This window comes from Tachyglossus aculeatus, chromosome 16, assembly GCF_015852505.1.
Source record: "Tachyglossus aculeatus isolate mTacAcu1 chromosome 16, mTacAcu1.pri, whole genome shotgun sequence".
NCBI lineage: Eukaryota > Metazoa > Chordata > Mammalia > Monotremata > Tachyglossidae > Tachyglossus > Tachyglossus aculeatus.
The window spans coordinates 227,313-247,876 of NC_052081.1; the positions used below are offsets into that span (position 1 = coordinate 227,313).

At 58.8% G+C, this 20,564-nt stretch overlaps 1 protein-coding gene across 1 annotated transcript; it reads right to left on the minus strand.

Annotated features, from left to right (window-relative positions):
• Positions 1 to 404: 404 nt before the first annotated feature.
• GDAP2 (ganglioside induced differentiation associated protein 2) lies at positions 405 to 20,459 on the minus strand. Its single transcript, XM_038758245.1, has 14 exons — positions 20,436 to 20,459; positions 17,838 to 18,082; positions 17,412 to 17,551; positions 14,391 to 14,544; positions 14,108 to 14,196; positions 13,029 to 13,105; positions 11,614 to 11,773; positions 9,710 to 9,881; positions 8,466 to 8,542; positions 7,620 to 7,696; positions 5,369 to 5,508; positions 4,501 to 4,555; positions 3,747 to 3,890; positions 405 to 2,797 (listed from the first exon to the last, which is right to left on the minus strand). Exons 2-14 carry the CDS (start codon positions 18,014 to 18,016, stop codon positions 2,750 to 2,752), a joined length of 1,512 nt encoding a protein of 503 aa, XP_038614173.1. The 5' UTR covers positions 18,017 to 18,082; positions 20,436 to 20,459; the 3' UTR covers positions 405 to 2,749.
• Between the last annotated feature and the right edge of the window lie 105 nt (positions 20,460 to 20,564).

Consider the following 20,564-nt stretch of genomic DNA (forward strand, 5'->3'; position numbering starts at 1 on the left):
GGAGGTTGAATGACTGTGAAGCTCCGTATCAAGTCAAAGTGGCGACTCAGAAGAAGGGGGAAAAATATCACTGGATCTGCTTCACGGCTAGGAACAATAGGAAAGCATAGAAGATCGATCAATCAATCAGCCTCTGCCACTTCAGCCAGCCAGCTGAGGGGCAAAAATCCCTCTTAGAACAGAGGCGTCAAACTTCCAGTCTCCTGCAGCCAGGGCCTCTAGGACTGTTGCTTAATTCTAAATCCCTGGGCACCGGATGTGGGGCGGGAGCTGAGGAGAAGGGACACTGGGAGGCCGGTGTTGGAAGGAGTGGAGGGTGGTGAAGAGGGGTGACGAGTAATACCGGCTCCTGAGGAGGAACACTGTGTACACCAGCCCGTTAGGCAAATACCGACCAGGTGATGCCAGACTCTTTATTTTGCAGCCAGCCTGACATGAGAGCAAACAAAGTGGCCCAGATTTCCAGCTGGGACAGATTGCACACCTCACCGCCCCCGGCTGCCGCCCCATACATACACATACATTGGAAGATCTCGCGCCCTGCCCACTTCCTGTCCTGGCCCCATCGGCAGCAGAGCCAACTCTCGCTGCCTTTCCACCTGTGCCAGCCAAGGCCCCGGGATCCCACTGTCCAGAGCAGGGCCAGGGCCCCAAGGCCACCACCCCCGGCCCCCAGGGTGGGTCTGGAGAAGGCAGAGATGTGGGGCTCAGAGCCCCCCGCTGCCCCAGCCGCCCCTGGCAGCCCCGCCTGCCACCGTGCCGCAGAGCAGGACGTAGCTGATGCGGGAGCAGCCATCGGGCGTGACTTCCCTTCCATGAATCCATGAAAACTCAACTATCACTTTACCAAAGGGTCGGTAATTCTGTCCTCAGAATCTCTGCCAAGTTCTGCCTCCGTGGGGTCCACGTTTACAGGTCTATAAAAGTTTGATGGATTCGCCCACAGCCCGCCAGCATTAATGGAGAAACTGCACATTATAGACTCCAGCCCTGCTGGCTCCTCTGGGAAAGATTCCCGGTTCCAAGTCACCATTTCTGGGGTCCCCTTTCTGCCTCTGTTCCCGGGTCCGGAGCAAGTGGGAACGGATCCAGGGAGGGAGACATGGAGAGCTGCTGCTGCTGACCTGGACCACCCCCACCTCCCTCCCAGGCCCTCTCCAGCTCCAAGGTGGACAGAACAAGCAACGAGGACAGCAGCGTCCAGTCTTTGGCCAAGTGGGTTGTCTCCTTGGTGGCCGACGTCAGCGGGTCCAGCAGACCGCATCAGCGTCCCAGAACTGTGGCTGGGTGGCACTTACCAGATTTAGGGGGCAGGCTAAAACCACTACATCTGTTTCCACGCTGTGGGCAGGTGAGGGGTATGGGAGTTTCCCGTATCTGGGTCGGATCAAGGGTGTTCACCCGTGCGGGGTGGGCAGAAACTAGATGGCACGGAGCCATGCTAATAGCCCTGGACCTGGCAGGTCATCCCCCAACCACTGCTCAGTTGCAGGTGAAGCCTGATGACCCCACCTTGAACCCAGTGATGCCTGCCTGGGTCTACAGTGCCAGTAGGGGTGTGAACCAGCCACATCCTGACTCTTGCCCACCTCCTTGGCCCCTAACTGTATGCCCTCTCCCCCTCCCCCATAATCCTGCCCCTACATTTTCACACACAAAGCTCCGCCCCTTCATTCCCCAACCTCGGGAAACTCCACCTATTGCCACTGGCCATGGAAAGCCCACTCCCAACCCCCCCGGAAGCCCCCCACCCCTTTAGTTCACAGCTTGGCAGGGTGACCTTGTTGGGGGGCGGGGTGAGGGTGTGGGAACAGCGAAACTAGAACAACTTCCACGTGAAGACAGTGAAAAACGGACCTGACCCCAAGCCCCTCCAGCCCCTCGGCCAATTTTATTGCTTCCCCGTCCAAGGCCTGGGACGGGCAGAGTTGAGTAGGACCATAAAGGGGCAGACTGAAGGGCCAGGGGCAACCTCCACAATAGTACTGGGTGGAGGATGGGGCTCCAGCCCGGGGCTAGGCTGGCTGGGTTGCAGCTGCTGCTAGGGGAGGAGCCTGGTACCCAGTGCCCAGGACTCAGCCTGGAGCCTTGACTTGGTCAGCTGGGCTGGCCTCTTGGGAGGCCAGAGCTGCGGGAAAGGAGCTGGGGTAGGTGGGTGGGTGGGAGACAGGGCAGTGGGCAAAGAGGGAAGACTGAGTGACTAGTACCCACCCAAGTGCCCGTGCAGGAAGCTCCTGGAATAGCATCCCTGCCCTCACCCTGATACCCGGGTGCTTGCAGGATAGGGCAGGGTTTCCCCCTTTGGATGTGGCCTCGAGAACACTCCCCCCACTCAGAGAGATCCCTGGAATGGGCCTACATGGCCCCCGCTTACTGTGGGGGGAACCCCAGTTGTCACTCGGTCATGACAGGGGCAGCACACCCCGCATGGCCCCAGTTGCCTCCAGGGCTTCATCTCCACCATTGGTTACATTTTTATGAAGCCCTTGGGGAATGAGGGCGTCTGCCCACACTGAGCCAGAGGTCCAGTGGCAGGATGGGAGCCTCTCGAAGAAGGGGGCAGGGGAGGAGGGCAGAGACCTCCATGGCCCCCGACTGCCAATGTCTCCATTTGTGCCCTCCAAAGTTAACTAGAGAGAGTCCAGTGTGGCCCAACCCCGCCAGCCGGCTGCTCACGTGGCCCACGATGCCCAGTTTAGCAAGAGCGGGCCAGACTCTGGCCAGGTACGAGTGGACCACAGGATGACCATCACAGGTCTGGTGATGGGGGCCCAGAGGAGTAGCAAGGTCCATTCTCCTAAGGAAAGAAAGAGGCAGCAACATGAGGAATCGCAGTTCAACAGGTCCCGTTTGGGGGTGGGGGGGTTGGGTCCAGATGCTCCAGAGCACAGAGACAGGGGTGGCCTGGGAAGACTAGGCCAGGTCACCATGTAGAGAAGCCCTGCTCCTGGCCTTGGGAAGGGGAGAGGGTGGAGGGAGCAGAGGGAGGGATGCAAGGCAGTTCCCTAGCAGGACTGGGCCCAGTCTCCTCTCCGTGTGGTTGGTGGGTGGGAGGGATGGGGATAGGAGGGCAACTGTGGAAGCAGGGCAGTGGGCTCCTGGCAGAGGAGAATCTGTGGACGGCGGGGCCAGTCATAGGCAGGCAGCAGGAGGAGTCGCAAAGGCCCACCCCCACTGTCCACTGGAGAGGCTTCAACTCCCTTGGCAGGAGCTCCTGACACTGCCATCGCTCGGTGCCCACGACCCTGGGGCAAGGGCTGTGGGTGCCCAGGCAGAGGGAGGAAATGCTTGGCCTGAACGGTCAGGATTCTGGGGGCCTGGGCAGACGCAGGCAGAGGGGCCGGGCTTGGAGACCGTGAACAGGGAGGGAACCGCTGGTCCCCAGATCCTTCCCTACCCGGAGGGGCTGGAGGAGGCAGTTTCAGAGCCAGCAGCAGCAGCAACAACCGCTTCTCCTCCAGCTGGACGCTGGTGAGCCCATGGAACCCATCCCCACAGCAGCCACACAGCTGCAAACACTGGCAGGTCCAGAGGGGTTTGTTCCTGGTCATCCCCGCCCACTCTGGTCAGCTGGGAGGACCCTGGCCCTACCCTAACCTCAGCTTGACCGGTCTCACGAATGGGAAGGAGCCATAGGCATGGCCCCCAGAAGGGGTGACGGGAGGGGAGGGGGTGCCTGGGACCAACCCTGGGTGCAGGCTGCAGGGACCCCAAGAGGCCGGCGGAGGTGGCCCCAAGCCCCTTACCCTTGCATCGTACTCCAGGACAAAGGGTGGGAAGTCGATCTGCTCGGGGGCGATGGCAGCAAAGAGCTGGTGAAGACTCTCCACCTGGTGCACTTTGTCCTTGAGCCCCGACACGGAAAAGGTGGTGAAGAACCAGGTGGCCACCTGGGCAGAGAGGGCCAGTCAATGCTGTACTCCCTGGCCCCCCAGAACCGTCGGGGCTCGCTTGCCTGGACACTGAACATAGGGCTGGCAGGTGGAAGACCCAGGATTGTGCTCGGGCGGCCTGGGGCAAGTCATCAAACCTCCTTGGGCCGCAGGGCCCTCATCTTTACCAGTCCGAACCCTAACTCGGCTCTCTAAGACTGTGAGTCCCATGGGGGACGGGGCACATGTCTGATCTGAGCATCTGGTAGCTAACTGCCCTGTCCTTGACACCTCGTATACACTGCCACCATTGCAACCATCACCCCGTGGCTCAGAATGACTGGCAGCATAGGGAACAGCAATGGACCACGTGGACCACAGAGACAGCACAGGCAGGTCCTTCAGTCGGAACAAGCAGGGTTGTCTGTCTCTGCCACCACTTCTACTTCCTTCCCCTCTTCCTGTTCTTCTTCCTCCTCCTCTTCCACCAGATTCCTGAGCAGTCGCAACACCAGCCCTGAAGCCCACCCAGGTTCCTGCACCGTGGGATTCCCGCACCGTGGGATTCCCGCAGACCGAAACAAAGCCTGGAGCCGGAAAATCCGGCTTGGAAGGAAGCGTACTCTACCTTGGAGCGGAATGTGGGGTGGACAAAGTACACGGCCTTCAGGTTCCTCTTGTACCTGGAGGAGAATGGGGAGGTCAGGGAGGGAATCTCCCCAAGTCTCTGTCTGACCCCCACGGCAGTTAGCAGACACTCAGCTCCGGAGACTCCCAAACCAGGGACACTCTAGTCTGCTCCCAACAGTCACCAGGCTGGGGACAGAGGAGGAGGGTCATGCCCTGGAGCTGCTCTAGGATCTCCACCTCCCTTTTTCTCATCAGGCCAGATTAGAGGTGTGGGCCCATGATGTAAGTGCCCCCTGCAGATGATTTCTCAAAAAGTGCTCCCCTAACAGGGGCCGCCACATCCCAGGAGCCTGAACTCAGGCCCAAGGAGCGGGAACACAGGTGCCCACTCCCAGGGCTGAGGGGGCGGTGGCCCCCACACTTGTCAGCCGGACCCCCGGCTTTCTCACCCAGGTCTGACCAGACCTGAGAACTTCCATTCGTGGCTGCGGCCACCAGGTTCGGGTGCCCGTGCATTCACACACTCTGACCTCGCTCCCAGAATTCTCTGCTCAAGGAGGGGCCTGAAGCAGAAAGGCAGTTTCCCTGGAACATGAGAACAGGGGCTTGAGCTCGAAATAACCCTCGTTCCCTCCCACATTACATCCATCCCTTCTTCCCCAGCTCAGGGAAGACTGAAGCTCCTGGTGGGTAGGAAAAGGGTCTTGTGCTTCTCTGAACTGACCTGATGAATTTGCCCCAGAGCTTCCTTAGCACATAGTATGCACTTAATAAACGCTGCAATGATCACATATCATCTTTCTTATCATTGCCCTTTCTCCAGAATGGGCGCTCAGTGCCCAGCGCAGCTGTAACTGGGAACTTACTTGGCATCCACAACATCATAAAGCTTCTTGAGGAAGTCAGAGTCCAGGCGATTGTAGTCACTGGTGAGTGTGTGAAAATAAACCAGCACGTATTCCTTCACCACAATGTGATCCATCACATGGATGAAGTACAGGAGAGCCTGTAGGGGTGACAGAAAGGGACGGAGGGGGAAAAGGGAGGGACAGAGGGGACGGAGGGGCAGAGGGGGAAGACCTGGTTAGCTGGAGCTCCAGCAGCAACCCATTTCGCAGGACCTGACAGAGAGAAACCTCCCAGGGCCCCCACTAAACTGCACCCACAGCTCCCTTCCCAGTCACCGCCCTCCCCTAAGGGGCCCCATACTCAGGTCTCATCAACCGGTATGGTGCCATGACCTTTCCGGACGCCCCTTCTTCGGTCTGTATCCCATGTGCCGCACTTTCACGGCCAACAGATGGAGGGGCTGACTGGACAGGGAGCCAGGCCAAGAAGCTCGGGCCCATTGACAGTGATCCAGGGCAGGGCCTAACCTGGGGGTGGAGACAACCCCCTTCTTTGACCTGCTACAATCCGGCTTCTGTCCCCTCTATTCCTCTAAGAACACCCTCTTCATGGTCACCGAACCCCTCCTGCTGGCCAAGTTTCCATCCCCTCTGACCACCTTCGACAATGTGAGCCACTCCCTTCTCCTGGAAACATTTCCTAACCTTGGCTTCAATAACACTGTCTTCTCCTGGTTCTCCTCCCACCTCTCTGGCCGCTCCTTCTCAGTCTCTTTTGCGGGGTTCTTCTCTGCCTCCCAGCCTGCAACTGTGGTGCGGGGGGAGGTTCCCCCAAGGCTTAGTTCTGCCCCCTCCCCACCGGCCCCAATTTACACCCTCTTTCTCCACTCTCATCCACTCTCAAGGCTTCAACGCGTCACCTTGAGGAGGATGACTGTTTGATCTCCCTGGCTAGCTCCAATCCCTCACTTCTACTAGCCTTGCATCTTCTCAAGGCCTCCAGGACAACCCAGGATGGATGTCTCTCCACCAACTCAAGCTCAACAAGTCCCAACCTGAACTCCAGGTTTTCCCTCGCCAAGCCTCCCCTCCAGCTCCCTTTCCCAACAGTGGCCAACACGACCATCCTCCCCATCTCTCCAGAACATAAACGTGGCATAACCCTCGAGGCCTCTCTCACTTTCAACCTCTACATTCAGTCCGTCGCCAGTTTCTGTCAGTTCCAGGATCGGCCCCTTCCTCTCCATCTAAGTGGCCAACGTGCTGGTCCGGCAAATTGTCAAAACCTGCCTTGACTACTTCATCATGAGAAGCAGCGTGGCTAAGTGGAAAGAGCACGGGCTTTGGAGTCAGAGGTCATGGGTTCAAATCCCGACTCTGCCAATTGTCAGCTGTGTGACTTTGGGCAAGTCACTTAACTTCTCTGTGCCTCAGTTACCTCATCTGTAAAATGGGGATTAAGACTGTGAGCCCCCGTGGGACAACCTGATCACCCTGTAACCTCCCCAGCGCTTAGAATAGTGCTTAGCACATAGTAAACGCTTAATAAATGCCATCATTATTATTATCAGCCTCCTCACTGACCTCCATGCCCTCAGCCAAGCTCCCCCTTCAGCCCAAGCGTCACTTTCCTGCAGAGATTCTTTCTCTAAAATGTTGTTTTGCACAGACTTCCCTCTCCACTCCTCAATGTGCGTTTCCCACTGCTCTCCACATCAAGCAGAAACTCCTGACCGAGGACTTAAATGCAGTCCATCGGCTCTCTCCATCCCACTTACCCACTCTCTTCTCTCACACCTCAGCTCACACATTTCAAGCCTCCCTAGCCCACCTACTCACTTGGCCTCATTCTCATCTCTCATCTTGTCTCAACCCCTTGCTCACATCCTTCCTTCTGCCTGGAATTCATCCCCCTTCATATCCGGCAGCCTGCTCCTCTCTTCATCTTCCAAGTTTTTCTGAAAGCCCATCTCCTTCAGGAGGCCTTGCTTGACTAACCTCTCCTCTCCCCAAGGTTTATCCCCACAACTGCCACCTCAGGATATTGGGGCCAATCACACACTCTGTGCTCACAAGCACCTACAGCATTTCCGCCTCCATCTTCCTCTCTCCACTGCTCCAGGCAAGGCGGCTGCTTTCTGGCTCATGAGCACCGATGCCCGACCTCGCTGCCTGGCCATGTGTCCGCGCGCTGCCCACATCCTTCTCCCCATGCTGGGAAAAGCTGCCCCTGGTGACCCGACGGCCGGGCCTGGGCCCCGCCCCCTACCTTGTCCATGTCAATGAGCGTCACGGGGATGTTCCGTCCCACCACCACCATGACGGTGCGGCCGCAGTTGTCCACACCTGCTAGGGGAGAGCCAATCAGAGACCCGGGAGCGGCCCCTGACATGCATCCGCCCACACCAAAAGCCAAGGAGGACTCGGTTCAGAACATGTGGCAACAGGCGATCTAGAGGAAGGGCACAGAACAGCCTGCAAAGCCTCCATGCTGGAACTTCAGTTTTCTCTCAGTCATCCATGAGAACTACCAATGTGGAGGATCACACTGCGAACAATCAACCGTCCTGCCCTTCTTCTGCACGTGAAGCTTGGAAACCCCCTCCGATGGACATGCTCGCACTCAGCCATGCGTAGGCACATCCTCCACCACTCACCGGCCTCCCTACCACTGACTCCCTCCTGGCTCAGCCCCTGCCGTCACCAGCCCCGGCTCGGGGGGGGTTGGGGGTGGAGGGGTGGGCGGGTCACCGGTCAGGGTGTGCTAAGCTGCGGAGGGCCACTGTCTCTGGGCAGTGAGGAGACCAGGCTCCCCACTGACCTTCACAAGACAGGAGAGAAGCCGTCCCCACCAGCCCCTGCTGGAGAGGATGGAGAAGGGACCCTGGAGGGGGAAGAAGAGGAAGGAGCTGGGAGGTAAGGGAAGCCAGCACAGTGTGGAAGCCATGGCTGGGGGAGGTGACTGGGGGTAGCCTGAGACAGGAGCACTCGGGGAGACTTGGAAGGGCGTTCTGGGGGAGTTTTGGTGGACAGCAATTGGGGGACCTTCGTACGGAGCACAGGGGAAAGGTAGCACAAGCAAAAAAAACCCGGGGCCACTCACTCACTCACTCACCGGTTTGATACAGGGCTTTCAAGGAAGCGATGTCAGAGAGGTCCTCCGCCCTTGCTTGGCACAACCAGCGATTGTAACTAGAGACACAGAGCAGGGGTCGGCCAATTCCAGACCTGCCCAAAGCCCCACTGGCCCCGTGCCCCAACGTGGATGGTGAGGCCAAGAGGGTCAGCACCAGCCACTCCCTGGGCAGAGCCTGTGGCTGGCCCAACGAGATCAGTGCCAGCCTGGGCTGGGCCGGGCGTGCACCCCGGCCCTGGTGGTCCCTGGCGGTCCCTGGCACCGCTGCCTGGTGCTGGAGCTGGGAAGCAGTGTGGCGTAGTGGATAGAGCACGGGCCTGGGAGCCAGAAGGTCATGGGCTCTAATCCCGGCTAAGCCACTTGTCTGCTGGGGGACCTTGGGCAAGCCACTTCACTTCTCCATGCCTCAGTTCCCTCACCTGTAAAATGGGGATTGAGACTGTGAGCCCCATGTGGGACAAGGACTACACCCAACCCAATTATCTTGAATCTACCTCAGCACTTAGGACAGTGCCTGGCACACAGTAAACACTTAAATACCGTTACTATCATTATTATTTTTACGGAGGAGCACAGCTGGCCGAGGAGAGCCGCAGGCCTCTTGGAAAGCTTCCCTCTGGCCGGGCCCGGTCTGGACAGCTGGTGCCGACCTCAGTGGCCCCATGATCAGAGCTGACTGGCACATCGCTGGCTGCCAAGGGCTGCCCTCGCAGAGTTCCTCCAGATACAGAACAAGAAGAGCCACGCCACAAGGAGGGGGCACAGCTCCCCACCCCCTTGCTCTGCCCCTCCCCTTCTCCTCTTCCGGGACCACGGATGAGGCAGGAAACTGGGGAAGAAGGAGCCCAACACATACACGCACGTGTGCACGTGTGTTTGTGTGCGTGGCGTGGGGGCAATGTGTAATGTGGAGGGAAGTGGGGAGGGGGAGTTGTTCACTCCACTGGCCCCACTGGCTTCAACCCTGATGCGGCCATGCCCACCCTGGGGTGAAACCCAAAGCCCCAGCCGGCAATGGGGCCAGAGAGGGCTGGGAACTGGACGGTGAGGCCCAGGTGTCGGGGAGGGTTGCTCCCAGTCTGTAATGGCCTGTCCACACCAAGACCCTGGCGGCCCAGCCCGGCGCAGCGAGGGCTAGTGTGCGCAGACGTGCCCAGAGGCAGCAAGGCCGAGGCGAGGCTGAGGGGCGGGTGGATGAGCAGGAGGACGGGCGCTCGCCTTACTTCCTTTGGTGTTGCTTCTGCAGCGCTGCCTCTGACAACTGCCCCTGGAGGACCAGACGCCGCTGCTTGTCCACGTCCTCCTCCATGCGGGCGAACGCGTGAGAGCCGACGAACGACAGGCCCACCTCCAGTCCGTCCTCCTCCTCGTCCTCTTCCGCCGCCGCCCGCAGGTCTGCAACGACACCAGCGGCAACAGCCCATGGAGCTCAGGGTGGCCTCAGGCAACTTCTGGCCACCGGATGCTGCCTCGAGTTCTGGGGGAACTCCAACTCCAGGGGAGCAACCCGACGCAGAGCAGGGCCGGTCTTTTCCAGGTTCCTTGGCGTGGACCCTATGGGCACGCCCTCTTCCCCACCTGGCTAGGGCCTCCCCATCCCTGTCACACTCTGGGACCCACAGCAGCCTCTACGGGGCGCCCGATCAGACCAAGTCAGGTCACAAGCCAAAGCTCGTTTCGGGTAGAGAACATGTCTGCTAGTTCTGTTACACTGGACTCTCCCAAGCGCTTCCTTCAGGGCTCAGTAAATACCACTGATTGATCGCTTGATCCTAGAGACTGTCTAGGGCCCCCCTTCCCCCAGTGACTGCCCTGCGTACCTCCTCCCTGCCCTCACTCGGCTCTGGGCATCTCCAGGCCAGGGCGGGCAGCCGAGGGCAGGGCTGGGGGATTACATTCAGCTCATCTGCCGCTAACCTCCTCACTGTGCCTCATTCTCGCCTGTCCCACCGTCAACCCCCGGCCCACGTCCTCCCCCGGCTTGGAATGCCCTCCCTCCACACATCCGCCAAGCTAGCTCTGTTCCTCCCTTCAAAGCCCTCCTGAGAGCTCACCTCCTCCAAAAGGCCTTCCCAGACTGAGCCCCCTTTTTCCTCTCCTCCTCCCATCCCCCCGCCCTACCTCCTTCCCCTCCCCACAGCACGCATATATGTGTTTGAACAGACTTATTACTCTATTTATTTTACTTGTACATATTTACTATTCTACTTACTTTGCTAATGATGTGCATTTAGCTTTAATTCTGTTTGTTCTGACAACTTGACAACTGTCCATATGTTCTATTGTCTGTCTCCCCCTTCTAGACTGTGAGCCCGTTGCTGGGTAGGGACCATCTATATATGTTGCCAACTTGTATTTCCCAAGCGCTTAGTACAGTGCTCTGCACACGGTAAGTGCTTCTTTCATCCTACAGCCCAGCCCGCACCCTCCGCTCCTCTGCTGCTAACCTCCTCCTTGTGCCTCGTTCTCACCTGTCCCACCGTCAACCCCTGGCCCACGTCCTACCCATGGCCTGGAATGCCCTCCCTCTGCACATCTGCCAAGCTAGCTCTCTTCCTCCCTTCAAAGCCCTACTGAGAGCTCACCTCTTCCAGGAGGCCTTCCCAGACTGAGCCCCCTCCTTCCTCTCCCCCTCTTCCCCTTCCAAATCCCCCTGCCTTACCTCCTTCCCCTCCCCACACCTGTATATATGTTTGTACGTATTTATTATTCTATTTTACTTGTACATATTTACTATTCTATTTATTTTGTTAATATGTTTTGTTTTGTTGTCTGTCTCCCCCTTCTAGACTGTGAACCCGCTGTTGGGTAGGGACTGTCTCTATATGTTCTCAACTTGTACTTTCCAAGCGCTTAGTACAGTGCTCTGCACATAGTAAGCGCTCAATAAATACGATTGAATGAATGAATGAATAAATATGATTGAATGAATGAATGAATTCGGGTTTTTGAAAGCCCAGCCAGCCCGGACCTGGTCCCAGCTCCAGCAGACGGCCTGATGCCCCCTACTGGTGACGACCAGGTGTCATCGCCGCGCAGAAGCGCTAGGCGGGTATTCCCACCTCCACAGGGCCAGACCCCGGGCCCAGGCAGATCCTCTGCTTCCCCTCTCACCCTCTGGTCTCACCCTCTGGCGCGCCTGGCTTCTCGCTTATGCGGATCTGTCGTTCGGGGACCACAGGCTCCCCCTGGGCGTTGCCGATATCTGCAGGGAGGAGGGGCAGGGAGCGCGCCTCTTCTTCCAAGGACCTTGGGAAATAGAGGGGCAGCAGCTTCCGGTACGTGGCCTGCAATCGGGAGAGCAGAAGGTGGCCAAGTGGACTCCCAGAGGCCCTGGATTCCCTCGGGATCAAAGCCATTCCCAGACCAAACTTCGGCTCAATACCAAGGTCAGTGCTGACCCAAAGCCACCCAGGGCTGGCCAAACCTTGGCCCGAGGTCACCCAGTGCCAACCCACTGCCAATGCTGACCTGACATCAGCCCAGGGTCAACAATGATCCAATGATAACCCAAAGTTGGGCCTTTTTTATTGACTTCTGAGCTAATGAGCTAGCACAAGACTATCCAGAAACCAGGCTCTCTCTCCCACTCCAGCCCCCAACGCCTGGCTGGGCGGCATCTTGCCTGCCTCTCCACTGAAGCTGTTTGTGGTGAGGGAGGTCGGGCAGCTTCATGATAGAGGACCCTGGCTGAAACGAGTGGCTAGGGTGAGTCTTCCCCCAGCCCCCAGCGCCAGTTGCATCCTTTCCTAGTAGGTCCAGATCCCCACGTGGGACCGGTCCCACCTGAGGCTGGGGGGTGGGGGCCCCCCCCAACATCTCCAGGAGGGAGATTACACTCTGCTAGCAGCTTCCCTGAGCCCAGATGTGCCCCACAGCTGACTTGATGGCCTTGTAACTTTCCCAGCATTTAGCACTGTGCTGGGCACATGTTAAGTGCTTAACAAAGGCTAGCTACAATTACCACTAGTTGCGCAAAGCATCATTACACAGACCCGCCCAGATAACCTTTACAAAACCTCATTCTGTACGCCTTCCCGCTCTTCAAAAGGGGGTGTGTGTGTGTGTGGGGGGGGGTGGTGTGTGTGTGTGTGCGTGCGTGCACACACAGCTTCTGAATACAGCACATATCCACTGCAGCCCCAGGATCCCTTAAGGTGTTTCTTGTAGACGTTGGCAAGCCCAGGCGTTCACATCCCAGAGCCAGAGCTCTGTCAAAGGCACCAAATGTCCACTCCGCGCAAGCACAGGGAGAAAGGGACAGGGGTTATTTTTGGCCGGGGGTGAGGGGGAGGCCTCATACAGCAAACACTCCAGAAGGCCCCTATATGGGACCCTTTCGGCCAAGGTTGGGTGGGTCACAGCCCATGGATCTGAATCTTGCAGCCTTTGGGGATCTGTGGCCCACTCCCTGCCCTCCCCGCTCCACGGCCCCCTTTTCCAACAGGGAAAGCAGCTATGCTATTTCCAGGCCAGAGTGAGAGCAGGCACATTTCCTCCCCGAGTGCTCACGTCCCGTGGGTAAATGGGGGAAAAAAGTACCTCTTCCAGGTCTGACACAGCAAACACGACCTTCTCGATGGTGTCCCCGTGGGCCTCGAGGAAGCGCCTCACTGTGCCTGGGGAGGGACGCACGGGGAAGAGTCAGTAGTGGTGATGGTAGTGGGGGTATCAGTCCCACCCCCTCAGGACCACAGTCTCCCAGGAGCGAGGTTTCACAGCATCCTGCTCCCTGCCCCATCCTTTGCACGGGCGCCTCTACCCTTGGGACACATTCCTCTCGACAAGAAATTCCTGCTTCCCCCAGGCCAGAGGTGGACTGCCACACAGCTGGGCCAGGAGACTGGGAGAGGGAGGTTCCTCAACCCTCTGGCCTCTCCATTGGTCACTGTGTCACTGCCTGGGACCAGTACAGCCCTGGGGCAGGCTTGGGGTAAACTTCCCCACTGATACTGGCAGTGGCCTCTCCGGCAGAGTCTGGTGCCCTTGCGTCTCCGGGCCCCCGCAGTGACACCTCGGGTTTCCATGTCACCACGCCCCATGTTGAACGAGGACAGCCAGAAAGTCTGAGCACCCGCTGGACGCTCCAGCGTCCCAGCAGCCACGCGGCCCTGACACTCAGGAAAGGCTGACCTGCAGCAAGTCGAGGTCCAGGTGCGGGACGGAGCAGCGGGGGAGCAGTGGGAAGAGGAAGGGTCGGAGAACCTACATCGCCCACACTGGGGACATGTTCTGGGGCAAGGGATGGTCCTTCAGCCCCCTAACACTGGGAGATTTCGGGTCTGAGAAAGGAAGGGGCTGAGGGCATTTTGTTGACTCCTGGGGCTCTGTGACAGCTTGGACCCTCCGCGCAGACCTGGCCTCCCCGGAGTGGACGTGGACGGAATCCCCGGCTACACACTTCCGGACTCGAAAGGAGCCCCAGGGAGCTTTGGTGACAACAGCAGCTGCTGCTTTGCTAGTCAGAGGCTTCAGGCAGGAACCGTTGGTGGCGATGGCCCGGTGTGGTGGACAGGACTGAACAACTCTGGTCTCTTGGGGAGGGTCTGGGTAGGACAAGGCAACCAGGCTTTCTTCCTGCCCAGAGCCAGGGGCCATGCCCGCTCGCGGGACTCACTCACGGAGGGCGATGTGGGTGGCGTCCTCCAGAGGGTAGCCTCTTTTGGCCGAGTTTATGACACAGAATCCCACCGAGGACATCGCCTGCTCCCTGGAGAGGAAACAAAGCCGGGATGAGGCCGCAGCGTCCAGCGCCCCGGGGTGTCCCCAGCGTTGAGCCCGGAGGAAGGCAGGGCTCGGCCCGGCCCGATGCCGAGGGGCCGGAATCTCCGGGAGAGGGGATCGCTCTGGGTCCCCGCAAGCCGGAGACGAGACCGAGGCGGATGGGGCTGGGTCGGGCCTCACTTGGTCAGCTGGAGGACATTCCAATAGCAGCTGTAGAGGGAGCTCTCGGCCGCGGTGCGGTAGCGGCTCTTGTACTTGGGGCCCACCGTGTGGATGATGAAACGCGCCGCCAGGTTGAAGCCTTTCGTCAGCTTTGCCTCCCCGGTCCGGCAGCCTACAGCACAGGGGACAGTGGGAGACGAGAAGGCGGGCGAGCTGGGGTCGGGGCGGATGGGCCAGCTGGCAGGGGTTCAGTGGGCAGGGGAAGGAGGATGGGCGAGCAGGAAAGGGGGAGGGAGGGCAGGCGGTGAGGTGGCAGGGGGAGGGAAGGAAAGGCCCCAAAAGCACCTCGTCTCTTCCAGGCCATTCCCTGCATCTCTGGGGGGCGGACAGAGTGCGACTGCCTGGTTCCCCAAGGAACTCCCTCGCCTCCCCCACCTCCCGACGGAGCCCCACCTCCCAACGAAGCCCCCCGGCCCCCCACCGCCTCCAGCCTGCCTGGCCACCTCCTGCAGCCTCCAGTCCCCGTGCCTGCACAGACCCCCCTGAAGATGAGTTCAGCATGCATCTCTTTGCCCTTCCAAAACCTCCACAAGCTGCCTACCTCCCTGAGCTCAGGCGGACCCTCCTGGCGAGGCAGCTCTCAGTTCCTGCTCCTCTGCAGCTCACCTAACCGGACTGGACCACATTCCCCACCTCCCACCTCCAAACCTCCCTCTTACCAAGGCCCCAGCTCTGGTTACATTCAAAGCCCTCCTAAAATCAAACCTCCCCTGGTTAACTGCCAACTCCACAGCCACCTCATCCGACACCATCCCGAGCACTTCTGTATTTCCCTCCCTCTCCTTGGCACACAGGTCCATGGATTTTTCTTTACGTGTGGCACAACACAGGGGAAAGAGCCCAGAACTGGGAGTCAGGAGATACAAGCCTTAGCCCGGGTCCTTCGCTTGCGTGGCCGTGGACAAGTCAGTCAACTCAGTTTCCTCAGCTATAAGATGAGGGCTCAATACCCCTTCTCCCTCCCACTTGGACTCACAGAACTCTGTGGCCAAGGGACTGTGTCCGATCTGATGGATTTTGTAGATGCTAAGCAGACCCCCGTGATTCTTCTTTTTATCTGTACTCTCGACTCTCTGAACAACTCTTCTATCGTGATGCGCTCATACTACTTCCCACGAGCCCCTTGTTCTTCCTCCTGCTCCCTCCGTTTGAAAATTATTTGTGCTGGCGGGCTCCAGGTACCAGATTGGAAGCTCCCTGAGGTTAGGGAATGTAGGAGCGACTCCTGCTGAACTCTCCCGTGCCCAGTGTGGCGCTCGGCCCCGACCGGGGATTAGGTCCGTACCATCTGATTGATTCCGGGCCCCGTCAAACCCGAGCCCTGGTCCGAGGACAATGGTTGTGCAGCCAAGTCTGGTGGAAAGATCCTGGGCCTGAGGGGCAAGAGACCTGGGTTCTAGTCCCAGCTCTGACACTGCACAATGTTAGGCCAGTCACTTAACTTCTCTGGGCCTCAGACCCGGCCACCCTGGAGTGCACGTGGACGGAATCCCTAGCTACACATTCCTGGGATCGAAAGGCGGGAGGGACCCTAGGGCTTAGGGTCCTCATCTGGAAAAATGGGAATAAAAACTTCGGTGCTCCCTCTCAGTCTGACAGGGACTAATAGTAACAATGGTGATGATGGTATTTGTTATAGGCTTACCGTTCTAAGTGCTGGGGTAGAAACAAGCTAGCCGGGTTGGACATGGTCCCTGTTCCACGTGGGGCTTGGTCTTAATCCCCATTTTACAGATGAAGGAACTGAGGCACAGAGAAGTGAAATGACTTGCCCAAGGTCACACAGCAGGCAAGTGGCAGAGCCGGGATCAGAACCCAGGTCCTTCTGACTCCCAAGCTTGTGCTCTATCCACCAGGGTACTGTGTTTGATCTGATCACCTCTATCTACCTCAATGCCACACACATCTCCTCTCCCTTCAAAACCCTCCAAAGGCTACCCAATGACAAACATTCATTCACTCAATCGTATTTATTGAGTGCCTACTATGTGCAGAGCACTGTACTAAGTGCTTGGGAAGTACAAGTTGGCAACATATATAGACGGTCCCTACCCAACAGTGGGTTCACAGTCTAGAAGGGACTGTCTAGAAACACAGTGATTATGGCATTGATGGAGTGCTTACAACGTGCCAAGCACTGTACTAAGCATCAAGGCAATTGCCAGGTAATCAGATCAGACATAGCTCCTGACCCACATGGCACGCCCAGGCTAGGGAGGAAGGAGAACAGGAATCAAATCCCCATTTTACAGACGAGGGAACTGAGGCCCAGAGAATTTAAGGAGACTTACCTGAGGCCATTCAGCGGGCAAGCGGCAGAGCTCTTATTAGAACTCAGGCCCCCTGACCCCCAGGCCAGGGCTCCTTCCACTAGACTACACGGCTTCCGTCTACATCGAGCACAGACTCCTGACCCCTGGCTTTGAGGCTCTCCATCAGCAATCCTCACCCCCCTTTTCCCCGTCTCGCCTTTTCGGCTCCTCCTCAGCCCCCTGAAGCCTGGCTTTCACCTCACCTGCCTCCAACCCCCCCGCATTCCCATTGTCCCTGGGGCCCAAAATCTCCATTCCCCCATATCAAGACCGGCCTGAGTTCTTCCCACCGCCAAAGCCACCCTCCAATCCCACTTTCCCCAACAAGCCTTCTCTGGCTAATCACCGATCCCAGATTCTAGCCGCCCTTCGGCCCCTCTTGGACCTGCCTACTTGGGCCCACCCTCAGCCCCTGTACGTACACACCGGGTGTGTATGCCCTCACCATGACAGCATAAGCTCCTTGAGAGCAGGGAAGGTGCGTCGCGCTTCTGTTGCATCGGCCTTAATTAACCCAGTGCTCTGCCTTGAGCGGGCCTTCGGCAGACACCGTTTCTGCTACCTTCCCGGCTCCTCCTTTCCCTCGGGATGGTGTCTCTGGTGCCGGAGGGAGAGACGGATCAGAGGAGCCGACACGGCCTGGCCCGGCCTGGCCCACCTCACTCACCTTTGAGTTTCTGCAGGTCCTCAAGGAGGTCGGGTCCCGCGAGGGCGCAGATGTTCTCGGAGACAGGGTTCTTGTCAGTGAGGCTCTCGTTGCTGGTGTTCACGATGGCTGTGCAATTCAGTAAGGCCACGTCTCCCTTCCTGAGGAAGCACGCGCAGTGCGTTCAGAGTGTCCACTCGCTCCTGCCACCCACCTGTCCACCCCCCGCCCCTCCTCTCCAATCCAGCGACCCCTGCCATCAGGGGGGTCCGACTTGTTCACGTCAACACCGGTTTGGGGCTGGGGCATGACGGAGAGAAAACAAGGGGCTGTTTCTGTCGATTGCTCCCTCCCCAGTCACCGCACCCACGGTCCACCCGCCCACGACTGCCCCTGGGGTCGGACTCCTTGCCAGGCTGCGGGAGCGCCCGGCCCATCAAGGCTTACCAGAGAACCACCTTCCCGCTGACAACTTTGTTGCAGGGGAAGGGTGAGCGGAGACACCCCCCTGGAAAGGACTCGGGGGAGGGGTCCCGGGGGTCCAGCTCCCCGGGCTCGAACCAGTCCATCCAGCTGGGCAGCGTGTCCACATCCACAAACTGGGACGGGGCACCCAGGGGGTCCATGGGCCAGGTCCGCTTCAGTCCTCCTGGCAGTTGTAGGCCGAACAAGGGAAACGTCCTTCCCGGGGCCTGTGGGAAGAAGGACACCACTGACTCGGGGCCTCCCCCGGATGGCCCTGGAGGCCGTTCTCCACCCTGTAGGCAATGGCAAGAGCCAGACCAGTAGTGGTGTTAGCCAGCCCCTTGGCCCACTGGGCTGTGAGACGCCGCCCAGGCTTGTTGGTCGATAAACACCAGGTCCAGCCGAAACTAGAGTTGCCGCCTTGTTTCCGAGAGAGAATGACAGGCTAGCCCGACTGCCCCGGGAGCTCAGGGACAGGGGACCGTCTGGCGCGGCAGCCACTCGGGCCACTTCGCTCTAGGACACCGAGCGACCGATAACGAGCATAACCCCCTCAAAGAATGGCTTTGCCCCGAAGACATACAGAGCACCGAAGACATACAGAGCAATGGCTCCTGGAGAAGCAGGAGCAGCAGTACGGCCACGCTGGCGGGCCACCGAGAATACTTTGGGAGGAAGGAGGGGCCATGTGGCCTAGTGGAACGCACACAGTGGAGTCAGCGGACCTGGGGCCTACTCCCACTTCTGCCAGTGGTCTGCTATGTGACCTTGGGCAACTCACTGAAACTCTCTCGGCCTCTGTGTCCTCATCTGAATAATGGGGAGAATAGGCAGTGTGGGATAGCCGGGAGAACGTGGGGCTGCAAGTCAGGAAACCTGGGTTCTGGTCCTCGCTCTGTCACCGAGCTGCTGTGTGATACTGGGCAACTGAATCTCTCTGTCCTCATCTGAAAAACTGGGGAAAAAAATCTCTACGCTATCTCTTGGGCCGTGAGCCCCGTGTGGCTGTGAGCCTGTGGGGGCTACCTGATCACCTTGAATGGAACCCAGGGGTCAGCACAAGATATGTGCACATTCAATTCCATTGCTATCGTTACACATTAGGGAGAAGCAAAGAAATAATATGGCCTTCAGGCGCCACGCATCCCTGGACCTGTGTCAGGGAGGGTGCAACCAACGGGTATTTGCTTTCCCTTAGTCTGCCATTACTTCCCACCACCCAGCCCAGCTGGGGCCCCTTGGACATGGGTGGGGACCGGTCACCGGGAATGGGGGCTGGGATCTGGCCACGGGGGCCAAGGGAGTCAGACACTAGGGCTGACACCGGTGGGCAGGGTCCGGAGGCATACGTCCCTTACCCAAACCACCGCCAAGAAACCCCACGTTCTGACTAGCGTCACTGCTCTGGGGGGCCTCCGCTGACCAGAGAGAGCCACTGGGCGAGCACCTGAGCAGCCTGGGAGGGGCGGACAGCCGCCCAGAAGGAAGGTGATCCCTGTCGCAAAATGAGATGCGCCACTGCGGTGCTCTCAGCTTTCTGGAGGAAAGTGAAAAATGCAAACCCAAATGAACACTTATTATAGTCACCACGGTGACAATTAAGAGTTCACCAGGTACCAAGCACCTAGATGCTGGGATGGAGATAAGGCAATCAGGTCGGACGGTTCCCAATCTGTCTGAGGCTCCAGTTGAAGGAGTACAGAGAGAAGGGTCTGACTCCCATCTTGAAGAGGAAGGAACTGAGGCCTATAGAGGTTTAACGGATTGCCCTGAGTCTCACGGCGGGCCGGTAACAGGGCTGAGACTACAACCTGGGCCTCCCGGCTGTCATCCCCGGGTTCCTCCCACTTGGCCCGCTGCGGATGTGGCCCTCGACCCTGGTTCCCACGGCAGCTGCTGGGCCCGCCTGCATCCTAGATTTCTCGGAAGAACTTTCTCGAGCGAGGACTGTGCCCGATTTCCGGCCCCGTTGCTCCCCACTGCCCTATCCGTCTTTGTCAGTTGCCGTGGGTCGGGTCCACGGGGGGCGCCGGGCTCACGGGAGGGGCTCCGTCCGGCCTGGTCGGATCGCTAGCGGTCCCGTCCCCCGGAGCCCGTGAGCCCAATCAATCAATCGTATTTATTGAGCGCTTACTGTGTGCAGAGCACTGTACTAAGCGCTTGGGAAGTACAAGCTGGCAACATGTAGAGACAGTCCCTACCCAACAGTGGGCTCACAGATTAGAAGGGGGAGACAGAGAACAAAGCCAAACATACTAACAAAATAAAATAAATAGAATATGTAGGTACAAGTAATATAGAGTAATAAATATGTACAAAATACATTGCCCACTGTTGGGCAGGGACTGTCTCTAGATGTTGCCAACCTGTACTTCCCAAGCGCTTAGTACAGCGCTCTGCACACAGTAAGCGCTCAATAAATACGATTGATTGATTGATTGTGGGGGTTCTCGCCGCCCAGCTGACAGCAGCTGCCCGCTACGGGAGGAAGAGGAAAGGGAGTAGCCGGTGACGAGCTTTCTACGGTCCGGGCACTGTGCTAGGCGACAGCGGCGGGCGGCCCGGTCTCCCGGCTCTCACCGGTGCGGCTCCCCGGGCGGGGCGCGGGCGGCGGGGGCGGCGGGGGCGGCGGGGGCGGCTGCCCGAGCGAGCGGGCCGGCCCGCTTCGGCTTCCAGCTCGGCGTCCGGTGGGCCGGAGGGAAGGGGCGG